The 25934-nt window shown below is 36.2% G+C and overlaps 1 protein-coding gene across 1 annotated transcript; it reads left to right on the forward strand.

The window, feature by feature from the left end:
- The first annotated feature begins 551 nt into the window (after positions 1 to 551).
- LOC142342617 (phosphoenolpyruvate carboxykinase [GTP], mitochondrial-like) lies at positions 552 to 24081 on the forward strand. The gene is made up of 12 exons (XM_075394035.1): positions 552 to 1360; positions 2578 to 2806; positions 5496 to 5674; positions 7590 to 7777; positions 9324 to 9590; positions 10144 to 10358; positions 16813 to 17026; positions 20535 to 20659; positions 21216 to 21495; positions 21925 to 22086; positions 22471 to 22619; positions 22953 to 24081. The coding sequence occupies exons 1-12, from the start codon at positions 1140 to 1142 to the stop codon at positions 23124 to 23126; spliced, it is 2403 nt and encodes an 800-aa protein (XP_075250150.1). The 5' UTR covers positions 552 to 1139; the 3' UTR covers positions 23127 to 24081.
- Positions 24082 to 25934: the final 1853 nt, after the last annotated feature.

The following is a 25934-nucleotide window of genomic DNA, read 5'->3' on the forward strand; positions in this document are numbered from 1 at the left end:
GTGAATTCGACTCCATACAGTAATGTTTAGTGGCGTGTCGGTGTTGTTGTTTGGTGGTGTGTACTTTAAACCACTTGTGCTTCAGCCAATCAGAGTTGGTTGTGAGCTGGCGTTGCCTTTTAAGCTGAAAAGACCATAGATCACGAGAGAATGCACGGCTGGTGATAACAACATTTACCATTCTTCTCTATTCATTTCGTATCTGTGTTTCTTAGCAACCAGATCTCTAAGTCGACGGATCACTTTGCCGAAAAATTGCGAATCGTTAAAGTTTATTATATTCATAATTTCGACTATTAAACTTTTCGATTAGTTCTTTTCCTTATAAATTGCTGAAACTTCTGTGAAAAAATTCTGTCTTCGATATAGGCAATTTTTTTGTCGAGAATTTTTGAGCACACAATAGATTTAAGATTTATAAAATTGTTCTTATTTTGTCACTAATCTTTTTTCTGACTTCAGTTCAGCGAGGGCTTTCGATTTACTGAACGACTCTTTTCTGTGTTATTTGCTTTGACACAAATGTTTCCATTTCTAACTTCATATCTCCAAATATCTCCTCGGATATAGTCTATCCATTTATATTTATCTCATTTTCCATAAAAGTCAGTTCGTACTTCGCTTTCAATTTAATTTGATCCATTTTGACCCGAACTTTCTCTTGCTTTCAGTTGTTGATCTTTTCAAGATTGAATCTCAATTTTGCAGCATCAAATTTTTATTTTCTTTGAATCTCAAAACAAGCGAAAAAGTGAAAAAACAAATTGATGATTTTTTTCATAATAGTGCTTGATTGAAAAATTTAGTCTAAATATAGCTTCGACTTCAAGTTTAACAAAGTTTCATACACGTTTTAGCAGTTTGACTAAGCGTGTATTCATTTGTAATCTGAAGTGAGCTGAAGTATTTTTGAGGCCATTACATCAGCTTTTATACAATCCGACCTATATGTTATCCAGCTAGAATTATTAGTTGTGGTTACTGAAAAAAAACAACAGCATTGGTTAGACTTCTGTGCGCTGCTTGTTCGAGTATAATTAAAATCATCTTTATTATCTTATGATTTTGACCGAACATCAATTACCTTGTTAGTAAAATACGGACTAATAAAAGCCCGAAGCTGTTTCGTACTCTACATTATGAACCTTGAACCTCGCCAGAAAAGTGCCCAAAGTTTTGACGATGAAATTGGGTCACTAAATGGGCAATTATCGCTCTCGGTTTCTGTGGAGAGTAACCCGAGAATAGACTCGCCTGCCCCGGGCGACCAACACGACTCAGAATCCCCGAGTAGTTCCTCTCCTGTGCCCAGCTCACCCTGCTTAGAAGAGTCGTCAATGATCAAACAATTCAGTCAAATGTGAATATCTTTAACTCTTTCGTCTGATGTTTCTTTTGCCGGCCGTGACTTCGTTTTCACTAAAAATTTGAAGCAACTCATCCCGCTTATAGAGGTTTTTAGCAGCCAAATAAAAAGCAGGCTACTCGTTGAATTCCTTTATAAAATTAGATCTCTTGCGTATCCCCCCCCCCCCTCCCCCTCCCTCTGTCCGTCCGTTATTACATTATGCACCTCTCGGTTAAGCGCATGTGTGGTTTAACAATAAATGACTGTGTAAAAATATGACACGTGCGCTCATGGGGTACAAACATTATGCATACACTAATCTAGGGAGGGGAGGGGGCAGAGACAAAAAGATCCTATAAAATGCAGCTTTTGCATTTTTGAGTCCAATCTGTGGATTTTAAAGTTCGATTTGAAGTGTTTTGCGATCCCATTAGACTTGTTTTAATATTATTTGTGGCAGATTCTTCGTTCATTACAGTACAAGAAGATAAGGAGTGAACAGACTTTTTCAGTAATAATTATTATTACAGCTAATTGGCACGTGCTTCTCTTTAATGCATGTCTGTTGTGAATAGTAGATTCCATAGTCACTTGGTGAAATTGTTAGTAATACCTGCCTCCCCATCTTCTTTTAATGGTATAAACACTTGTCATTTTTGCAGCAGTTATCTCTCGCAGGACTAATACAGCGGTGTGTTTCTGTTGTTGTTGCTGTTTTTAGAAGTCAGATCAACGAAGTCAGAGAGTCAGATCGTTTAAAGAAGTGATTTCCCCCTTATACCTTTAATAGAACCTCGACAAAATATTGCCCTAATTACGCAATGATAACGATACTTGAAGCTGTATAATTTCTAGCACTTTAAAGCTGTGGGGTAGTTGGTGGACTATTAAAGATTAGGATCTTTTCCGTTTCGTTTACCCCCCCCCCCCCCCCAGCTTAGTGGGTGCATATTATTGGCAACCTCGACGCACATTTTTACATAATGAATTACTATGTAACGACACGTCCTCTGTAACTGGGGGCACATAACGTACTGGGGGGAGGGGGGCACAAACGGAAAAGATCCAAAGATTAATTTATGATCTTTCAAATTCATGAACCCCATCTTAGTCCGGCTGGATTTCAGAGACTCCGTACTGTAATTATACCGTGATGGAGCGACTGTATTTTCCAACGTGGTCTATTTAGTGAAAGATCAAAATTTTGCAACTTTGCATGTTTGTTCCAGAAATCCATCATCTGCCACGATGTCATCTTCACCTCTGCCTGCTCTCCCTTCAGCCGCCTTGCCTCAAGTGCCAAATTCCAAAGCCAACAATACAGACAACTTCTTAGTAAGAGAAGGTCACTCTAGCGCAAGTGCTGCTCTTAAGCCAATCAGAACGCTCTTGGAACCAGAGGAACGGACCAATCACAGTCCAACTAGCCAGACCGACGCTTGGGGTATTGGGATTCAGGTAAGCGTTCATAGATAGTAACGCTGGTATGTCGATATTTGAGGAACCTGTCAAAAGTTCCAGACATTTGGAGTTATTAGTCGTGCGTTGTTTTTTATAGCTGCGAAGCTGTAATCTGAGCGGAGCTATATTGCGGTGCTCCTGGTTTTTTACAATTCAAAGAATTTGAATTGTATTGGGGCGCTGTCTTTTTTTAAGATCTGTTCACACATTTTCATGATTTTTGAAGTCAAATTGGAGTAGTGATTTTGGTCACGCCGAAACAGGAAATGGAACGAAAAAGCGAGTGGTTTTGCGGCGTAAATTTCTTTGCTCTAATTTTAAAGTAGAGTTAGAAATCGGTGTTTGAACAAAAATTCGCTTTCTCGCTAGTGGTTTTTTGTTCACATGCGGCAATTTTGGTTTTTACTGTTTTTTTTCAAATTTTTTGGATCGGCTTTTTTTCTAAATGGTTTTCCCAATCCATTCATTGTTCATTCTAGGCCTAGTTTTTGTTAGAATCAAATTTGCATTTCTCACTAGTGGTTTTTTGTTCCCACAAGAGACATTTTGACATTGATTTTCTGTTTCTTTTTGTTTTTTTATCTCATTTTTTTTAGAAATGGTTTTTCCAAGTCAGTCATAGTCCGTTCTAGTTCTAGTTTTTTGTTTAGTCAATGAAAATTCTTTGAATTGTACGTCAGGACTTGTCCTGCTATGTTTTTTTGTTTCGTCTGACGCTCTTTTTTCGTTTTACATTTGTTCACACAGCAAAGCTGAAAAGGTCAAATTTTCTGAATGACTTCTTCCTCTCACTAACGGCATTTGCGCGCGTGACGTCATTTCTCACTCGCTTTAGCAAAAGTTTTTAGGTTATTTGCGTGATTAGATTTTGATCACAAGTGACTTACCTCACTCAATAAAATGACTTTTGCACTTTAAAACTAAAGTTTAATTTGAATTTGTTTAATGTCAAAGGAACTCATTTGTGCAGTAAAGGTCCCTAATAAGAAGCTTCTGTGGAATGAATTTTAACAAGCTTTATTAATTTATCGCTGAATGTTTTTTAACTAGCTTTTTGAGCGGCGTCGATTTTTTTTTCAATTTAGATCTGTCTCTGTTTCTGTCTCTATTATTCGGCACACAGGTCTATTCTTTCGCAGCTTTTCCGGCAATTTGTTGGCTATGTTATTATAGCTGCGAAGCTGTAGGCTGAGCGGAGCTATATTGCGGTGCTCCTTTTTTTGTTTCGTCTGACGCTCTTTTTTCGTTTTACATTTGTTCACCAGCAAAGCTGAAAAAGTCAATTTTTCCGAATGACTTCTTCCTCTCACTAACGGCATTTGCGCGCGTAACATCATTTCTCACTCGCTTTAGCAAAAGTTTTTGGGTTATTTGCGTGATTAGATTTTGATCACAAGTGACTTACCTCACTCAATAAAATGACTTTTGGACTTTAAAACTTAAGTTTAATTTGAATTTGTTCAATGTCAAAGGAACTCATTTGTGCAGTAAAGGTCCCTAATAAGAGGCTTCTGTGGAATGAATTTTAACAAGCTTTATTATTTTATCGCTGAATGTTTTTTAACTAGCTTTTTGAGCGGCGTCGATTTTTTCAATTTAGATCTGTCTCTGTTTCTATCTCTATTATTCGGCACACAGGTCTATTCTTTCGCAGCTATTCGGGCAATTTGTTAGCTATGTTTTTATAGCTGCAAAGCTGTAGGCTGAGCGGAGCTTTATTGCGGTGCTCCTTTTTTTGTTTCGTCTTTGACGCTCTTTTTTCGTTTTACATTTGTTCACACAGCAAATTTGAAAGTCGAATTTTCGGAATTACTTCTTCCTCTCACAAACGGCGTTTGCGCGCGTGACGTCATTTCTCACCCTTTTTAGCAAAAGCTTTGTGCGTGATTAGATTTTGATCACAAGTGACTTACCGTACTCAATAAAATGACTTTGGCCATTTAAAACTTGAGTTTAAATTGAATTTGTTTAAGGTCAAAGGAACTCATATGTGCATTAAAGGTCCCTAATAAAAGTTTTCTGCGGGATGAATTTTAACAAGCTTTATGAATTTGTCGCTGAATGTTTTTTAACTAGCTTTTTGAGCGGCGTCGATTTTTTTTTTCAATTTAGATCTGTCTCTGTTTCTATCTCTATTATTCGGCGCGCAGGTCTATTTTTTCGCAGCTATTCCGGCAATCTGCCGGCTATGTTTATGCAAAATTTTTGCGTTTACCATTTTGGTCTTTTCTCTATTGTGAATTTAAGTTCTTGAAATCTTGATTTCTGCATGATATAAATTGCTCTCTCATTCAATTTTAATAGTTGAACCCGCTTGGCGTAAGTTTACTAATAAAGTCAAATAACACAAATTGTCCTTTCCAATATTAATCCTTATGAAATTCAGCACAAGTTATCTTTTCAAAACTTGTGAAATTTTCTTATCTTAGCAGAATACTAATCGCTTTCGCACCATAACACTTAGAAAAAAATTAACTTTGAAAGATATGCTTACTGCACACAAGCGGAAAGTGAATCTTTTCTGTTTGTGCCCCCAGCGTAGTGGGTGCATGTTATTTGTAACCCACAGGCGCACTTGCCATAATTTAACATAACGAGTTACTATGTAATGGCACGTTCTTTGTTACTGGAGGGATTCCGGAATCTACCAGTTAAAAAAAAGTGTTGGATTAAGATATTTTTGCAGGTTGTCGGCGCTGATCTGGTGAAGAATGACGCAGTGAAGGAGTTCATAGTCGAGCACGCGAGAGAGATGCTACCTGATAGGATACATATTTGCAATGGCAGCCAAGAGGAGAACGACAAATCGTTGAGACAGATGGAGAGGACAGGAATGATCAAAAGACTCACCAAGTATCCCAACTGGTTAGATCACTATTCCACAATTGTGTTGCAGTTTGAGAAACTGCCACCCGCCCCCACCCTCCAACCCATAAGAGGCGCTACTAGCCATTTCAATTGATAAACGTAAATCGTAAAAGTTCATATTATACTCCTGGGATAAGAACACAGTTCCAAATTTGATATTTTACACCTGAAAGTTGATATTTTAAGTTTGATATTTCCACGCCTTTATTGGTAGCATAAAATGAAATGGCTCGTCCTAACTCTCTTATAATTTTCAATGCCGTTTGTCCCAAAAAGAGTCGCTCCCGTCCTTTGTCTCTGAAGCAAAGTTCATTGCTTAACAATGCGAGAATTGAATCACGGATACTATTTAAAATATAGTGAGAGGTTGAAGATTCAAAATTTTTCTGATTGGTTTTCAAGAAAACTTAAAAAGGCAAGGGTTGGAGTTTTTAGTCATTTTAGTTAAATCAATTTTACTCTTAACCACGTTGACGCCAGATCACATGAAAGCAAGATCTTAAACATTGTTGGAAACGACACTTGTATTTTCGTTTATGCCCATTTTTGGGTATATTTATTTAAAAAATACGTTTTATAGTTGCTCGCAAACGAAGTTTGTAACAGTTAGTCATGTTCTATTTATTCTCTTATATTACGATTTTTTTGTCAGTCATTTACTTTTTCACCTTTTGGGCGACTGTGTGTTTTTGCCTGATCTTTTCTCAAGTAGGTACAAACCAAACCTACATGACGTTTGCAATCAATTATGCCTACGTAATCAGTTTTATAGCTCCGAAGCGAAAACTTATTATTCATCGCACCGTGGTTGCTACAACTCGGCGAGCAATATTGGTTTTTTATAGTATTTTAGGGACCGAAAGTCAGTCTGTTATTAATTGCTCACAAAGAGGAACAACTTTTACTACTCGAAAGGGAATATTGGTATTTTTCAGGTTTTCAGAAAAAAGTTTATTCATTACTTGAAATTTGATTTTTTTTTATTCTACCATTAACCTCCGTTTTACGTTCGAATTCTGTTTTCGAACATTTGTCTTTAAGTGTAGCTTAGTTCGTAATTTTATGGATAATAATTAGGAACTGCTGGTAAAAAATTAAGGTGATGAGGTCATTATGAGAATTTTGATCCCATATAAGTCCCTCCTAATTATCGATTATCTAACGTACAGACCACCCCCCCCCCTCCGACCTGGCCCTCCCACCTATCCTCTCCCATGCGTACCTACCCCTCCTCTGACAGCCTACCTTACCACAACTACGCCGCTCCTCGAACCTGCTTCCCCCTACGTACACCCCTCGCGCACCTACCCAGATTAATAACTAAAAATTGTGTCTAAGTTTTAATTTGTTTATATTTCTTTTTTGACATTTCTGAATTAGGTAAGGTTAGTTAATAGTTTATATTTCACGACTCTTCAAGTCGATTCCGGTATTATACTAGCTGTTCTTAATGCAAAATTTTTGCTTGACGGTTTTGACTTTTCGAGTGACTTTTGTGCACATTTGTTTTGCGTGATATAAATGTCTCTCATTCATACTAGAGGCAGTTCACTACTAAAAGTCAAAAGCAGAGTGCGCTGAAATCGGTGTAATTTAGTCACTTTATTTGTTATTAGTGGTTATAGTGATATATAACCTCTAATTACATCATTTGCAGCTCCGACCCCCCGCCACTGAAGTAGGTTGCAATAGATTCCAGCTCCACTGTCGTTCGAGAGCGTTTCTTCCGACGTAAAGTGGTTGTTTTTGAGTTTGATCTAAAAGCGAAATAAGTCACCCCTAGATACCTCCCTCAGAAAAGCCCACAAAATGGACTTTCAAACTAACTAATTGAAGAAGAATTGTGAACGAAATGGACCACATGAAGAATGTTGCGTTAGGTTTTATTATAGAAAAGTGGATGATGTTTTAGCTGGTATGCCCATACAGACCCACAAGATGTAGCAAGAGTGGAGAGTAAGACTGTGATGGTTACAGAGACAGAGGCAGAGACCAGACCCACTCCGGAGCCACTTGGAACCAAGGGACTCCTCAACAATTGGATGTCACCTGAAGAGTTCCAGAGACAGAGGGACGTACGGTTCCCAGGATGCATGAGAGGTCAGTCAGTTTGTATTAACAAAATCTCCATTTTTGTGGCTCCATTCAAGATTATTGTCGGCCTCGTTCATCGCAAATAGATCAACTCCAAACGCTTCATGAATTAAATGCTTCATAATTGAGAAAAACTCAACCCGGTACAGATGAATTTATAGTGTTTTAGTTAACATCGCGTGATAAAGATTGTTATTTTGTTGAAGAGTTCATTGTTGGCATCTGGAGCTGTTGTTAATAATTCATCATCTTATGGTTTCTATCGTAAGACCAACTCCTATTCTTGTGGATTTGCTTGGTGCTATATTAAAAACAACGCTAGGTGGCTCATCGTGATATTTTTAATTCTCATTTTTTGTATAATGCTTTAACCATTTAATTATGCTAAGCTACAGCAATTGCCTCTCCCTGATGGAAAGGCTGATACCAATGTCATTGAATATAGAAACATAAAAACTAAAGAGTTGAAAAGATGAAAAAAAATAATAGTTTACACTTCAAAAAATTAATTTTTTTTGCATTTAATTTTGTTTTCTTTTCTGCAGCCTACCTATTTTTAATTGCTCTCAAACAAAGTTTGTAGCAATTATATTAGTTTTGTAGCAATTATATTAGTTTTGTAGCAATTATATTAGTTTTGTAGCAATTATATTAGTTTTGTAGCAATTATATTAGTTTTGTAGCAATTATATTAGTTTTGTAGCAATTATATTAGTTTTGTAGCAATTATATTAGTCCTGCTGGCCTTTTGATGCAATTTTTGTCTGATAGCTTGTTTTTCGTCTGACGACTGATTTTTTTATCTTGAGAAACCGGATAAACTGGTAAATTCCAGGCATTAAGTTGCTGGGCAATTGTCTTGGACCCTCACTAGTCCCTTAAGTATGTGATTCACTGAAACTGTTGAGGAGAAAAAATCATATTGTGAAAGTTTGACCGCCCAACACATGCTCTCCACTCCCTCATAAACACAGCCACACACTCAAACCACCTATCGAAATTATTAGGCGTAAGCTAAAGGTGGATATTTTCCGCACCTCAAAACTTGAGTTATATATAATTGAGTTCTAACTTGTTTATTTAGCTCGTTTATTCGTAGCAACCTGTATTTCTGTAAAAAAAAAGATACCCCATATAATTGTAGGGGTTTCCAAAACTTTGAAATGACTTGATAATCGAAGAGATTTTCGCAGATCTTTTCATTTATCGTCAAAGAGATCGTGTAAACCTGTTATCTTATTACTGAGTATCGAAGTTTGAATTATTTTCGATATAACTTTCGGAACAATTTTTTTTGTTCACATTTAATTGCTCTCAGTTAAATCGCGGAAATCTTCTGATTATCATTTCCAAGAATTGAAATAATTTTCCTTAATTTCTTTTTTATCCTGCCCTGAGCATTATCACTTTATCTGATTGAGTGCTCTCGGACGAAGCTTGGAGCAATTATTAAATCGGCTGGGGCAGAAATTATTGAGGACATTTCATTGATAAAAACTGTTGACACTGTTTGATAAAATACTGTGTATTGATTCAAAAAATTTGTTGACAGGTCGTACGATGTATGTGATCCCATTCAGCATGGGACCAGTGGGGTCACCCTTGTCCAAAGTGGGTGTCCAGTTGACAGACAGTGCTTATGTAGTGTGCAGTATGAGAATCATGACCAGGATGGGCCACAGTGTGATCAAGTTATTAAATGAGAGGAAAGAGTATTTGAGCCCTTCTGAAGATGGTGACAATTCTGGATTGAAGTCAGCATTTGTCAAATGTGTACATAGTGTTGGATGCCCAATACTACCTCCTGGAACTGCCCAAGGTTGGTTTTATTTCTCAAACTTTTTTTTGAAAAGTCAGATTTGATAATTTGATTTTGATGATATTGGTGCATTGGTAACGTTGATGGTTATCAGTTTGCTGGAAGCTCGATTTCGGTAGTTATAGTCTCATTAATAAAAAATACTGCTGGGTAAAACTCAGTAAAATGCTGCCATTATTAATATGTTTAATGGTTTGTTCAGTTGGAGTTCACAATCTAGCGTTTGTTTAATTTTTCCTTAATAAGAAAATAAGCGTGTTGATGACCATTTGAATGTGCGCTCTTATAACTGATTTTACAACAAAATGAATATTAGGTTTGATGTTACTGAAATAATATATAAGAAGCTGGCTTCTTGTGACTCATCTCAGCTGCCCTGTTTCTGATAAAATTTTTAACAGATATCGTTAACAAAACTTCATAATTTGAATCTAGTAGCTCAGATCTGCTAAATTTTAAAACTAATTTGAAACATTAAACCGAAAGCATATTTTTGAGCAAATGTAATATAGCCAGTAAATCAATGCTTAACTTGTTAAGTGTTGTTATTTAGCGACTACCAGTCAGAATAGGAGTTCAAGTGAGAGCAGCGACCACTGGCCCTGTGACCCAGCCAGGGTTCTGGTAGGCCACATTCCAGCCAGGAACGAGATAGTCTCCTTCGGAAGTGGATACGGTGGAAATTCCCTCTTAGGCAAAAAGTGCTTTGCCCTCAGAATAGCCTCGTGCATTGCGAGGGACGAAGGGTGGTTGGCTGAACACATGCTGGTTAGAACAATATCAGTGATCTATAATGTTCTTACTCATTACCCTGTCACACATAACTAAGTCATTTAATTTTAATTTTGAGCTTAGAAAAAATATCAGGGCATTAAGAAGTATCAAGGCAGTATACCCGATGCGAAAAATGTTGAAAAATTTTAACCAAGATTTGAGATTATAGCAACAACTTAGCACTAGCTGAAAATAACTTTCCATAAATGTAATTGAACCGTTGTGGTGGTGAACCATTAGTATGTATTAATTTTTATGTATCAACTATTGTATAATTACACTTTTATTGCTACTTAACTACCAACATATACGTATGCCGAGCAGGCGACAATTTGAGTATTAGTTTTTTCATCTTAGGTAAACGATATAATCTGTAATATAATTGGACTAGTCATGCGTAAGAGTCATATGAATCTATAAAAATTGGACGTTAGATCATGTTAGCCGAGAAAGTATGATGAGTATGATAAAAACATATTTATGATACCAACTGATGTTTTGCACGCAGATAAAGTACAAAAACTAAAGATCAAAATGGATCGAGTTTTTAGTTGATAGGCTTGAAGCGAAAGGTGACTATTTTTGATTAATTTTTCTTTGTTGTCGATGGTATCGATTTTTTGTTGATGTACTGATCACGATATCGAGAAACAGAAAATATTGCTTCTTTTGTGTTATTGCCCCAGTCTTATATAGCCTATCTGTTTGCATCCCCGGAAACTAATTTCTGTTACTTATCGATACTTTTTTTAATAACGGTAATATGTCATCGCAGTTAAGTTGGATCTTTTCTGCCTATAAAGCCGTTAAATTTGCACCCCCAAAATCTAAGTTTTCGCGATTTGTAAGAGCGATATTTGCATTTCATTGAAACAAGAGTGTCTAGGTAGATTGAAGGCACTTTTAGAATAGTTACCTTAAAAAATTTTATAAAATCAAGCCCTTATTGTAGCCGATAACACCAGAAATGATCTAATACAGAATTTTTTTGATGCTTACGTTATATGCAGCAAATTTTTGGTTGACTACGTAATACTTTCAAACCATAGCTGTGCTAGTTTTTAGTAAATGCATATTGTTCTTCATATATGTTTACGTATAATATTACTTAGCTTTAACAATATGTTTAAACATTTATGAATGGGGGTGCCTAACTAAGCGGGGGGGGGGGGCTAGCAGAAAAGATCCGTTAAATTGAAGGAATTTTTGCTCTGAATTACTTAAAAAATGGCTTGATGAACATGAAATGTAAATGCCGTTTATGTTTAATTGACTATGTGAGTATATTAAATCCGAACAATATGCTATTATATGTATAAGTATGGGGAGGGGCAATAACAGATTAGAGCCAAAATGTTTACTGGCTTTATTGACCAGCTAATGAATTGGATGAGTAGAATAATTTGAGGTTTTTCAGAACGTGATTATACGTGAGCAAACTAAATCACTTGAACAAAAGACTGAAAATTCAAATATAGCGAACAAACAAAAAGCAGCATTCTATTGCTTCTGAAAGGAACGTGATGAAAATTTCGAGTATTAATTTTACAAAATAGAAATTTTTCAACTTTTGAAAAATGAGCTCATGGTTTCTGTCTTATTTTAACCTGTTTCATTGAAAATAAAGGCCGTAGTGGTCAATTGCGAAGGGGCATTTTAGAATTGTTTAAAATAGCATGTTCCAAGACTCGCGTATTTTTATGTTCATATAACTTTTTACCACATGCCCCAAAGTTTAAACGCAAAAATTCTAGTGCGTTGACATATATATGGGCCTAATGCTCCTTTACCTTCCTGCCATTTGTGTTTCAACTTTGATAAACTCTAGCAAAAGTTTTCAGCTCATATAACTTCATAGACCTTTAGAAATTCAAAGATCAATTTTTTTGCTCTCGGATTTTTAGGGAAAACGGTTATTTAGATCGTTCTCTTGTATAATTGTATAATTTAATTTTGAATAAAGGATTAATAAACAAGATCTATGTATTTTAGCACTTAATTCTACGATTAAAACTATCCAAAAGTTTCTGATTTTTTTCTCTTTCTCAAAAATGGTTTAACGGTGAAAAAACATTGCTGTGAGAGTAAAAAAAACATGAGTCGGCCAGAATCAAAAAGATTTTGGCAATTTTTTGTCTAATTTTTCTGTTTTTGTTTGTTAGATTTAATTACTAGAGAAAGTCTTTTTTGTGCACTGTCAGGGATCCGTATTTTCGTCTACTATTAATTAAATATTTTTGTGGCGTTCAGTATTTGAAATTCTGCATAAAGTTTTCATAAGTGCAATTTTGTAAATTTTTCGACATTTTAATGGCAAAGTATTTTATTGTTTCCAATCTTCGAACTGTTTCTACATTTTTATCTCTATAGGATAGCTATATTAATTTATGCTAAATAAGGAAATGTGACCAACTTGTCTTTGTTTTTTATCTGTTTTTTTTTCTGACCTTATTCTCCGCAATCTAGCATGTATCAGTCTATCATTTTCCTGAGACCTATAGTTCTAATCACCTCTGTTTTTATCAGTTGTTAAAAAATAATAATTTTTGCCTTTATCTTAGATTTTAATTTTGTTTGCAATTGATTTCATTTGGATTATTAATTTCATTTGGCAAATTTTGATTATTAATTTTACAAAATAGATATTTTTCAACTTTTGAAAAATGAACTCATGGTTCTGTCTCATTTTCGTTAACCTGTTTCATTGAAAATAAAGGCCGTAGTGGTCAATTGCGAAGGGGCATTTTAGAATTGTTTAAAATAGCATGTTCCAAGACTCGCGTATTTTTATGTTCATATAACTTTTTACCACATGCCCCAAAGTTTTAACGCAAAAATTCTAGTGCGTTGACATATATATGGGCCTAATGCTCCTTTACCTTACTGCCATTTGTGTTTCAACTTTGATAAACTCTAGCAAAAGTTTTCAGCTCATATAACTTCATAGACCTTTAGCAATTCAAAGATCAATTTTTTTGCTCTCGGATTTTTAGGGAAAACGGTTGTTTAGATCGTTCTCTTGTATAATTGTATAATTTAATTTTGAATAAAGGATTAATAAACAAGATCTATGTATTTTAACACTTAATTCTACGATTAAAACTATCCAAAAGTTTCTGATTTTTTTCTCTTTCTCAAAAATGGTTTAACGGTGAAAAAACATTGCTGTGAGAGTAAAAAAACATGAATCGGCCAGAATCAAAAAGATTTTTTGTTAATTTTTTGTCTAATTTTTCTGTTTTTGTTTGTTAGATTTAATTACTAGAGAAAGTCTTTTTTGTGCACTGTCAGGGATCCGTATTTTCGTCTACTATTAATTAAATATTTTTGTGGCGTTCAGTATTTGAAATTCTGCATAAAGTTTTCATAAGTGCAATTGTAAATTTTTTGACATTTTAATGGCAAAGTATTTTATTGTTTCCAATCTTCGAACTGTTTCTACATTTTTATCTCTGTAGGATAGCTATATTAATTTATGCTAAATAAGGAAATGTGACCAACTTGTCTTTGTTTTTTATCTGTTTTTTTTCTGGCCTTCTTCTCCGCAATCTAGCATGTATCAGTCTATCATTTTCCTGAGACCTATAGTTCTAATCACCTCTGTTTTTATCAGTTGTTAAAAAATAATAGTTTTTGCCTTTATCTTAGATTTTAATTTTGTTTGCAATTGATTTCATTTGGATTATTAATTTCATTTGGCAAATTTTGATTATTAATTTTACAAAATAGAAATTTTTCAACTTTTGAAAAATGAACTCATGGTTCTGTCTCATTTTCGTTAACCTGTTTCATTGAAAATAAAGGCCGTAGTGGTCAATTGCGAAGGGGCATTTTAGAATTGTTTAAAATAGCATGTTCCAAGACTCGCGTATTTTTATGTTCATATAACTTTTTACCACATGCCCCAAAGTTTAAACGCAAAAATTCTAGTGCGTTGACATATATATGGGCCTAATGCTCCTTTACCTTCCTGCCATTTGTGTTTCAACTTTGATAAACTCTAGCAAAAGTTTTCAGCTCATATAACTTCATAGACCTTTAGAAATTCAAAGATCAATTTTTTTGCTCTCGGATTTTTAGGGAAAACGGTTATTTAGATCGTTCTGTAGTATAATTTAATTTTCAATAAAGGATTAATAAACAAGATCTATGTATTTTAACACTTAATTTTACGATTAAAACTATCCAAAAGTTTCTGATTTTTCTCTTTTTCTCAAAGATGGTTTAACAGTGAAAAAACATTGCTGTGAGAGTAAAAAAACATGAGTCGGCCAGAATCAAAAAGATTTTGGCAATTTTTTGTCTAATTTTTCTTTTTTTGTTTGTTAGATTTAATTACTAGAGAAAGTCTTTTTTGTGCACTGTCAGGGATCCGTATTTTCGTCTACTATTAATTAAACATTTTTGTGGCGTTCAGTATTTGAAATTCTGCATAAACTTTTCATAAGTGCAATTTTGTAAATTTGTCGACATTTTAATGGCAAAGTATTTTATTGTTTCCAATCTTCGAACTGTTTCTACATTTTTATCTCTATAGGATAGCTATATTATTTTATGCTAAATAAGGAAATGTGACCAACTTGTCTTTGTTTTTTATCTGTTTTTTTTCTGACCTTATTCTCCGCAATCTAGCATGTATCAGTCTATCATTTTCCTGAGACCTATAGTTCTAATCACCTCTGTTTTTATCAGTTGTTAAAAAATAATAATTTTTGCCTTTATCTTAGATTTTAATTTTGTTTGCAATTGATTTCATTTGGCTGCGGCACTGAGAATTTGCTTGAAATGCCGTTTAAACATTTTGACTGATAATTGCTTTCTACGAATATTGTTGGCGTCTTGGTTTGATTTCTTATATTTTCTATAGTTTCTTTATTTTTCTGGCAAATTTGCTTTTCTTTGAATTAACTATTTTCTCTGCGTTGATGCCTGCTGCAAGAAGGTATTAGCTATTTGAATAGTCAGTTTTTTCGGAGGATATGACTTCGAGTCGTTTCCGGAATTCTTCTGGCTATGTTTTTTTAGTCATGATTTTTGTTACGACCATATGAGGTCACAATCACAGTCAGCTTTTTGATCATTCGTTCATGGAATTTCAACTGAATTGCCAGCGTGTCGTCATTTTTCAATGTTTTTGAAGCGAGTTTTTTTTTGTTTATGCACGTGACTTACCTCAATCTCAAAAATGACTTCCAGACTCAGAAACTGACTTTTCTTTACTTAAAGAGATGAGGTCAAGTGTGTGCGTGTCATACTGATTGAAGATTATTTTTATCTGATTTTTTTGGTCTGTTTCTTTTACTAGCGAGTTTTTTTTGTTTATGCACGTGAGTTTCCTCACTCTCAAAAATGACTTCCTGACTCAGAAACTGACTTTTCTTTACTTAAAGAGATGAGGTCAAGTGTGTGCGTGTCATACTGATTGAAGATTATTTTTATCTGATTTTTTTGGTCTGTTTCTTTTACTAGCGAGTTTTTTTTGTTTTTGCACGTGACTTACCTCAATCTCAAAAATGACTTCCTGACTCAGAAACTGACTTTTCTTTACTTAAAGAGATGAGGTCAAGTGTGTGCGTGTCATACTGATTGAAGATTATTTTTATCTGATTTTTTTGGTCTGTTTCTTTTACTAGCGAGTTTTTTTTGTTTATGCACGTGAGTTTCCTCACTCTCAAAAACGACTTCCTGACTCAGAAACTGACTTTTCTTTACTTAGAGATGAGGTCAAGTGTGTGCTTGTCACTCTAATTGAAGATTTTTTTTTCTAATTTTTTTCTATTCTGTTTCTTTTACTATCTACGACTGCACATCTACGAAGCTATTGCGGCTTTTTTCTGGCAATCTGCCAGCTTTGTCAGTTGAATATGGTGTTTTGTTCAGATAGTTTCCATGCCTGAAATGATTTCAATGCGCTTTGAGAAAATTCATTCTCTTTAGCAAGCAAAATCCTGTCCCGTTATTTTAATGATTATCTTCATGTATAATCAAGTAGGCGTGACAAACCATGAAGGCATTTTAAATTGTTCTCAAAAAGTTTGCAGCAATTATTTGGGTCCTGTTAGGTCTTCTGAAATTTGAAACTTTTTTTTGCTCTATTGTTTTCATCCGACCGATTTGTCTTTTCGTCTTCAAAAACGGGATAAACTGGTGAAGACCGATGCTTTAAGGTGCTGTGCCTTACGCCTTACTGGTCTCTAAGTATGTTATTAACCGAAACTGTTTTGAGAAATAAATTCATAATGTAAAGGGCTGTTCTCAATCTTGAAGAATTTGAACCACCCCCTCCCCCTCACCTGATGCTAGCATCTCTTAGCCCCAGCTGGCTACTAGCAAAGCCAACCGATCAACGGTCGTTTGAGAGCAGTTTGACCGACTTTATTTGGCTATGTTGGTTTTTACAGTTGTTAAGCACGAATATTTCTAACTTAGAAAAATTCATCTCATTTAGATAATGGGCGTGACAAACCCTGAAGGCAAGAAGCGCTACATTGCGGCTGCGTTTCCCTCCGCCTGCGGGAAAACCAACTTGGCAATGATGCGACCGACTCTCCCAGGGTGGAAGGTAGAATGCGTTGGTGATGACATTGCGTGGATGCGTTTCGACTCCAAGGGGCAGTTGAGAGCGATTAATCCAGAAGCTGGTTTCTTTGGTGTCGCTCCAGGTAATTTTTTATATCAGTTTTCACAGTTTCTTGACCACTTCAGTAATGGCATATATTAATTGCTCTCGAACAAAGTTTGGAATTATTATTGTCAAGGTGTTTTTTTACGGCGCGAGAAGGAGAATTGATGGTCTACTGGTTTTTAATTGCTCTCAAACGAAGTTTGTAGCAATTATATTAGTCCTGTCGGTCTTTTTTTAATGCTATTTTTCGCTTGACCGATTTTTCGTCTGACGCTTTTGACTTTTCGTCCTCAAAAACAGGATAAACAGGTAGCGCCCAGCGGGCATTAAGTGCTCTTAGAGCCTCTGTTTCAGCTCAAACTGTTTTGGAGACTTATACTTATGGTGTGAAGGGCGGTTGACCCCCATCCCCACCGTGCTGTTGCCCCCCCCCCCCCCAACCCAGTGTTGCCCCCATCAGCCCCCAGTGCACCCCCCCCCCCCCGTGGCTAGCTACTGACGAAGCCAACCGCTCGCCGGTCGTTTGAGAGCAATTCGCCCGACGTTAGTCGGTTATGTTTGTTAATTGCTCTCAAACGAAGTTTGTCGCAATTATATTAGTCCTGTCGGTCTTTTTTATGCGATTTTTCGCTTGACCGATTTTTCGTCTGACGCTTTTGACTTTTCGTCCTCAAAAACGGGATAAACAGGTAGCGCCCAGCGGGCATTAAGTGCTCCTAGAGCCTTTCAGTTCTGTTTCAGCTCAAACCGTTTTGAAGACTTATAATTATGGTATGAAGAGTGGTAAACGCAAATTTATACTAATTTTCACAATTTTTTTCAAGCTTTTTGAAAATTTTTGTCATCTTTTTGAGTTTTATCAGCCTTAGATGGCAAAGAACCCACTCTATGGTTTGATAATAGGTAACTGCATAGTTTCTAGTGGTAATAGAATGGTTTCAACATCGCGAATTTTTGCATTTTTTGACAAAACTTGCAAATTTTTTCAAGGTTTTTGAAAATCTGGCCTCAAGGACCAAGGAGCCTCCTTTATGGTTTGATAATAGGTTACTGTATAGTTTCCAGACGTAATGGAATTTTTTCAAGATTTTAACATCACGAATTTAAGCATTTTTTTTTACAAAAATTGTATTTTTAACTTTTTTAACATTTACTGTCATCATTCAGGGTTTTACAGCCTCATGGTGCAGAAAACCTCCTTAAGGAGTTGATAATAGGTGGCTGCATAAGTTCTAGTTGTAATGGAATGGTTTTCAACATTCTAAGATCACGAATTTTAGCAATTGTTTGATAATTTTTTTTTTTCAAATTTTTTCAAAATTTATTTTCATTTTCTAAGTTTTTCCGGCCTCAGGAACCGGGAAATCCTCCTCTAGGCCTTAATGATAGACTACTGAAAGGTTTTTATGGTCCATAGAATAGTCTTCAACTTTTAATATCTTCAATTTTATCGATTTTTTTTTATAAAACTTGCAATTTTTTCAAGTTTTTTGACAGTTTTTGTCATTTTTCAGGTTTATCTAGCCTCAAGAGCCAAGGAACCTCCCTCTGTAGTTTCTAGATGCAATAGAGTGCTTTTAAAGATTTTAACATTTCACGAGTTTTAGCATTTTTTAAAAAGATTTTTGGCAATCTTCATGTTTTTTGAAGTTGTTTGTCATTTTATTTAGGTTTTTCCAGCCTCAAGAGCCGAGAAACCATATTCGAGGTTTTGTATTAAGCTGCTGCTTGGTTTTTAGAGTTAATGGAATGGTTATCATTATTTTAATGACTCGAGTTTTAGCAATTTTTTGATAAAATTTTGAAAATATTTTATGTTTCAAGTAATTGGATATTTGAGCCAGTGAAACTTTTTAAGGCTTGAGACAATGGAATGGTGTTCTGAAGATATTAATATCACGAATTTTATTCATGATTTCGTAAAAATTTGCATTTGTTTTTAAAATTTGTGAATATTTTTGTTTTCTGAGTTTAACGACCGTTACTGGCCAACGAAGCTTTTTGAGTCTTGCAGATAGGTTACACGACAAAAATCCAGAGACAGATAATGTTTTTGAACATTTTCTTTACTGCGAAATGTGGAAACTTCTGTTCAAGGCTAGAAAACTTGAGGTTGTAGAGTCGAATCTCATCATCGAAAAAATTCCTAGCTCTCTGTGTTGGCTGGCGTTTCTTTCCTTCTCTTTCTCGCTCACGTTTAATCTCGCTCTCTCTCTCTCTCTCTCTCTCTCTCTCTCTCTCTCTCGCTTTAACTCTTGTTGATGCCATACTTCAGCGGCTGTAATGTGACGTGATGTCATCGTCTATTACCCTAATCTCAGCCACCTTCAATCAACCTAAAGCTAACCTCACTAAACAGTGGATATGTACTGACGAAGCCAACCGCTCGCCGGTTGTTTGAGAGCAATTCGCCCGACGTTAGACTCTGACATGTTTCTTTTTCGAAAGTTGACTTCTATTTTTAGAACATTAAATCTGTTTTCAAATATTGGACCTTAACAGTAGCTTAGTTTTTAACATGTAGCGATTAGCTACTTCTTTATATCTTTAACGTCGAAAGGTCATGCTGAGAAGTTTTCATCCCAGAAGAGTCCTTTCTCCCCTTCAAACTACAGGCACCCCACCTACCGATCCACCCTCCCACCTACCTACCCCATGCTCATAACAAGACCCTCATCACAATCAGCTCCCACTAATCCACAGACCAGCCCCCCCCCCCCCCCGCCCGCCCACTAATCTTCTTATGCCCCTCAATTGAGAGCTGTGTCGGCGTTTTTAGAAACTATAGTTTTTTAGCCAATTTTTTAGTTTTTACTTTTTATAGCTGCGAAGCTGTAAGCTGAGCGTAGCCATATTGCGGTGCTCTTGGTTTTTTTTTGTTTCGTCGTCTGACGCTCTTTTTTCGTTTTACATTTGTTCACACAGCAAAGCTGAAAAAGTCAAATTTTCTGAATGATTCCTTCCTCTCACTAACGGCATTTGCGCGCGTGACGTCATTTCTCACTCGCTTTAGCGAAAGTTTTAAGGTTATTTGCGTGATTAGATTTTGATCCTACGTGACTTACCTCACTCAATAAAATGACTTTTGCACTTTAAAACTTAAGTTTAATTTGAATTTGTTTAAGGTCAAAGGAACTCATATGTGCAGTAAAGGTCCCTAATAAGAGGCTTCTGTGGAATGAATTGTAACAAGTTTTATTAATTTATCGCTGACTGTTTTTTAGCCTAGTTTTTTGAGCGGCGTCGATTTTTCAATTTAGATCTGTATCTGTTTCTATCTCTATTATATGGCACGCAGGTCTATTCTTTCGCAGCTATTCCGGCAATCTGCCGGCTATGTTATGATATTTCTGATTAGGTTCTGATAAGGTTAATTTAGAGATTGTATTGCATGAATGCGGATACACGTGTTGTTTGAAATGATTGAAACGCGTAAGTAACCAAGATTTATTTTACTGACCACGGAATTCGGTGTCTTAGCTAACGGATAAATCTACAATATTGATTTTGGTTTAATTAGAAACGTAGAGCCCCTTGACCTTTAGGTACCTCAGATAGTACGAATCCATTTGCAATGGAGACAATAGGACGCAATACAGTGTTCACAAATGTGGCACATACGAGTGACGGGGGAGTGTGGTGGGAGGGCATGGACCAAACGCCACCAGATGTGAGTAGTGGTAGTAGTAGTAGCTGTTTATTGTTGATAGTTTTCTGAGGTCTGAACTGAGTCAGTGGGAAGATTTTTCTCGGTGGGAAGAGTGCTGTGAAATTGATTCACATTTTGCTATTTCTTGGCATAATTACTTGTTAAATTGCTCTGCAACGAAGTTTGTTGCAATTTCATAAGTCATGTGGTCTTTTTTATGCGATTTATTGATTGATTTTTCCTCGGAACCATTTGAATTTTCGCCTCAAAAACGGGATGAATAGGTAGCGCCCGGAGGCGATTAAATTCTCTTAGAGCCTTTTTGGCTCACTAGTCTCAAAGTATGCGATTCAGAGAAACGTTTTGGAGACTTATACTTATGGTGTGAAAGGCGGTTCTTAGAGGTTGACCCCTACCCCCACTCCAATGCACCCCCACCGCAGCGCTCACCTCGCACCCCTTCAATTAAGCTAAAGCTAGCCTCACTAAACCGTAGCTAGCTACTGATGAAGCCAACCGCTCGCCGGTCGTTTGAGAGCAATTCGCTCCGACGTTAGTGGGTTATGTTTGTTTGAAGGGTGTGTCACTGACAGACTGGCGCGGAAGACCATACAAAATAGGCATCACCTGTGGACTAGCAGCTCATCCGAACTCCAGATTCTGCGCCCCGGCTGCTCAGTGTCCAATCATAGACCCTGAGTGGGAGAGCCCAGAGGGAGTACCAGTAGATGCAATCATATTCGGAGGCAGGAGACCTCAGGGGGTTCCCCTATTGTACGAGTCTTTCGATTGGAGACATGGAGTGTTCATTGGGGCAGCCATGAGGTCAGAAGCTACGGCTGCCGCTGAACATAACAGTGAGTGAACACATTTGTACTTTTAACTATTAATCAAATCCAACGAAAAAGATCCTCCACACGTCCATCGAAAAAATCCTCCCCACCACCACCAACATTAATGCCACGGCGGTTAGGAAGGTACAGCCCAACCCTCATTTAACTAATCAAATTTACTTCACATGACCTGTCTGGTAAAGAATTGAATAAGTGCGCTTAGGGTTTGAGTTGTCAAAAATTTTTCGCTAATAAACTGTTTTTAGAGCGGTTGTCATTGGTTGTTCAGTTAGGTTTTTGTCATATTTAAGCAGAAATTTTAGACTCGTTATTTCTAGTAGATCGATATAAAATGGATAAAATTGTTAATTTAAATCCGCATTTCGGATAAAGCGGCATGTGATTGCATTGATTAAGTGATCATATAAAGTGATTCAGTGACGTTTGTTTCAGAGAAAGTGATAATGCACGATCCGTTTGCAATGCGGCCTTTCTTTGGGTATAATTTTGGAGACTACTTGCAACATTGGCTGGACTTTGCAGATGAGAGCAAGAGAGGCAAACTGCAACTGCCTAAAATATTCCATGTCAACTGGTTCCGAAAGAGTACCACAGGTGAGGGAAATTGGGTAAACATTTGGTTGCATAAAATAATATATGATTAATGTAAAGCATGGGCTTAAACTAAGTTTGTCACGGCTAGTTCAGAGGAAAAACAAAAATTTTACTCTTTATATGAAAAACGTTCCATTGTGTATCTCAAGAGCGGTAATTTTTTATTTTCCTTGTCTAGACATGGAAAAACCTACATCATTAGCAGATAAATGAACCTCGGTAAATCACTTGAAAAACAGCCTCTTGCTATTCAATATCGTTGTTAATCTAATATTTCTTAATCTTTTTTAGAAATTTTTAGGCTTATGAGAACCGCAAAACCCGAATAATCCATGTTGAGTGCGTGCTACTTCAGATCTAATAATTTCATCCATTGTTTTTTAGGAAAGTTTCTGTGGCCTGGCTTTGGTGAGAACTGCCGCGTGATTGAGTGGATATTCAAACGACTTGAAGGACACGAGAGTGGAATGTACAAAGAAACACCCATTGGCAGAATTCCCACTCCGGGGAGTCTCAACTTGGAAGGGCTACAGGTCTGTTAAATGGACCGTTATTCCTCCTATCTCGCTGATTGCATTTTGTTGGGGGGGGGGCGAGAGCCATGCTTTATCTGCTATGTACTAACCAATATGTGAGGAAATATTCAACCAGCTGTCAGAGACAACCCCGAAAATTGTTTTGCTGCCATTCTGAAAATGGGAATGACCCTGAGTTTTTTTTACACGAATCCATAGCAAATTTAAAAAGGGGTTTGCGAGCAGAGCTACCTGGCTAGTTCTGATCAAAAGATCCGAGATGCCCTAAATTTTCATTGGTTCTAACATCTTTTATTGTCTGTATCACATGTTATTTTCGGAGTTTTTCAGAACCTCTCCTCGGCTGACATGGACCAACTGCTGAGCGTGAACAGAAGTTTCTGGGAGGCGGAAGTTGAACAGATTGAAGACTACTTCTCACAACAGGTGAACAAAGACCTTCCATCACAAATTGCAGAACAGTTGGAACTGCTCAAAATGAGAGTGTCTCAAATGAGAAATTGAAGAGATGAGATCAGCAAAGTTCTCAAGTGAAATTAGCAATAAATAATTCGTGGATAACTTTGGTATAACGGTGGTGTGTATTTGAGTCAATTTCGAACTTAGACCAACTATTATTATAAGACCCTGACCTGGAAACGATTACTCTTTCTTTTTGTCTTTATCTTCCTAAGTTGCTAGTTTTCGTATCTGTCAGTGCTTTGTGTTAACTATAATATAAATGTGTATAGTAGGGGACTGTCTTCGACTATTGTGAAGACAATCAATGTCTTGTACTTTATTCTGAAGACTTTAATCTGTCAATTTTATGGCTCACGGTTTGTGAGCAATTTTGGTTATAGTATCACAATATTGTTTGATTCTTTCCAATTTACGGCACGTGCTTTCTTGAAATCAGGGCTTAGATTAGTTTTCAATAATAAAATTGTCGGAGTTTGTTTGCTTTTCGTGTATTTATTTCTATTTATTAATCAATTTTTCCAAAAATGGTGTTATATAATTGCTAGCGTAATAGCTTTCTACACTGCTCTTGTTATTTGTTTATGTTTGCGAGTGTGCTACTGGTTATGAATGTGCTTTTTCTTTTATGTGGGAATTGTTCCTTTCCCCCTTTTTGAACTACTTTGAAAAGAATAGTTGTTAAATCATCCATACCTATTTTTCGTGTTGTATGCCTGCTAGATCTGAGGGCTGAAACATAAAGACACCCCTGCCCCCGCCCCCTATTTTTATGGTAGGGGCTTCAATGGTAAAGAGAGTGGTTTGATCTAAATATAATATAGTTTGCGAGGCAATTGGTGTGAAACAATTCCTGTCTGTTAATACCAAGTTGATTGTGCTATTTGAGTCATTCACTTCATTTGTAAACAGTTATTTATCATAGATATGTTAGTACTAGTATTAGGAGTAGAAATAGTTACAAATAAAGTCATGGTCAAAATAAAATATTCAGGTTTAACTCTTTACTAACCGCGAAGCGATATCCAGGCTGTTATGGGTTTGATCGTGTTTTTTTACAAATCAAAAAAAAACATTAGATGTCTCTACATGTGTTTAATTGCTCTCAAACGAAGTGTGTAGCAATTATATTAATCCTGTCGGTCTTTTTAATGCAATTTTTCGCTTGACCGATTTTTCGTCTGATGCTTTTGGCTTTTTGTCCTCAAAAACGAGATAAACAGGTAGCGCGCATTGGGCATTAAGTGCTCTTAGAGCCTTTCATCTGTTTCCGCTCAAACTGTTTTAGAGACTTACACTTATGGTGTGAAGGGCGGTTCTTAGAGGTTGAAGACACCCCCACCTTTGCCCCCACCCCCCCTCCAACGCACCTCTCTATTGACCCCTCACCTCACTGTCGGCCCCCTCTCCCTCCTCATCAGTTCCCTGTTTGCATTTTTTTGACAAAACGTGCAATTTTTTGGATATTTAATTTTCATGTCTTTCCAGACGCAGGGGCCAAAAGACATCCTTAGGGGTTTGACATTTTTTGTTACTATTCCGGTTTTTCAGCCTAACAGAAAATCGCCGTTAGAGTTTGATAATAAGTTACTGGAAAATGTTTTCTGTCCATTGATCAGTTTTCATCACTTAATTAGCAGTTTTTTATGCATCTTGCAAGTTTTTTTAAATGTTTGTCATTCTTTAGGTTTCTCCAGCCTCAAGAGCCACATAACGTCCGCTAGGTTTTGATTATAGGTTACTGCATAGCTTCTAGATGTAATGGAATGTTTTTCAAGATCTTAATATCAGCCATTTTGAAAAGATATTTGCATTTTTTTCAAACTTTTTGAATCTTTTTGCTTTTTTAACCTTTTTTCCTCACCAGGCTCAGAGGGACATGCTCCAAGGTTTGATGATAAAGCTGTCGTATAGTTTATAGATTTAATGGAATGGTTATCAATATTTTAATGACTCCAGCTTTAGCAATTTTTTGATAAAATTTACTTTTTTCAAATTTTTGGAAAAATTAGATTCCAAATTTATGGATCATTATGAGCCAGTGAAATGTGGATACAAAGTATTTAAAGCTTGGAATATGGATACTGGATAGTCTCTTGAGACAATGAAATGGTTTTGAAGATTTTATTATCTTGAATTTTAGCAAGATTCTGTTAAAATTTGCGATTGTTTTCAAAACTTTAGAATTTTTTGCCCTTTTCTGAGTTTAGCGATCATTACTGGCCAATGAAGCGTTTCAAGTCTTGCAAATGGGTTACTTGACATAACTGCAGAGACAAAAAATAGTTTTTAACTTTTTCACTGCGAAATCGAAGCTTTTTTAAGTTTTGCAATATTTTGCAAACTTTTAATCAGTTTTTTTTGTTTGTTTTATTTACTAACAAGGCTGGAAAACTAAAAGATGCAGAGTCGAATCAAGCTAAAGCTAACCTCACCAAACCGTGGCTAGCTACTGACGAAGCCAACTGCTCGACGGTCTTTTGAGAGCAATTCGCCCGACGTTAGTCGGTTATGTTTTTATTCATTTAGTTGTCTTCCAAAAAAATTGATAAAATTAATTGATCACGCAACTGGAAGATATACTTTTTTGTTGGTTTCAGTCCTTAAGGAGCGCCATTTGTCTCTATGACATCACTTTTTGCACCGTATTGTATGGGGTTTTAGGCCGTGCGATGAATATAAGAGCAAAATGGCTCACCTCACTAAAAAAACGACCTCGCACGCACTTAGTTCATCTATATTGGCAACGCAGACTTTAAAATAAATTGAATAGAGATCACCCAAACTAGGCAGTTCTGAGTTTTTAATCCTTGAAAAGTATTTTGAGATTTCAGGTGGAAACAGGAAAAATTT

This window comes from Convolutriloba macropyga, chromosome 7, assembly GCF_964194025.1.
Source record: "Convolutriloba macropyga chromosome 7, txConMacr16.3, whole genome shotgun sequence".
Taxonomy (NCBI): domain Eukaryota; kingdom Metazoa; phylum Xenacoelomorpha; order Acoela; family Convolutidae; genus Convolutriloba; species Convolutriloba macropyga.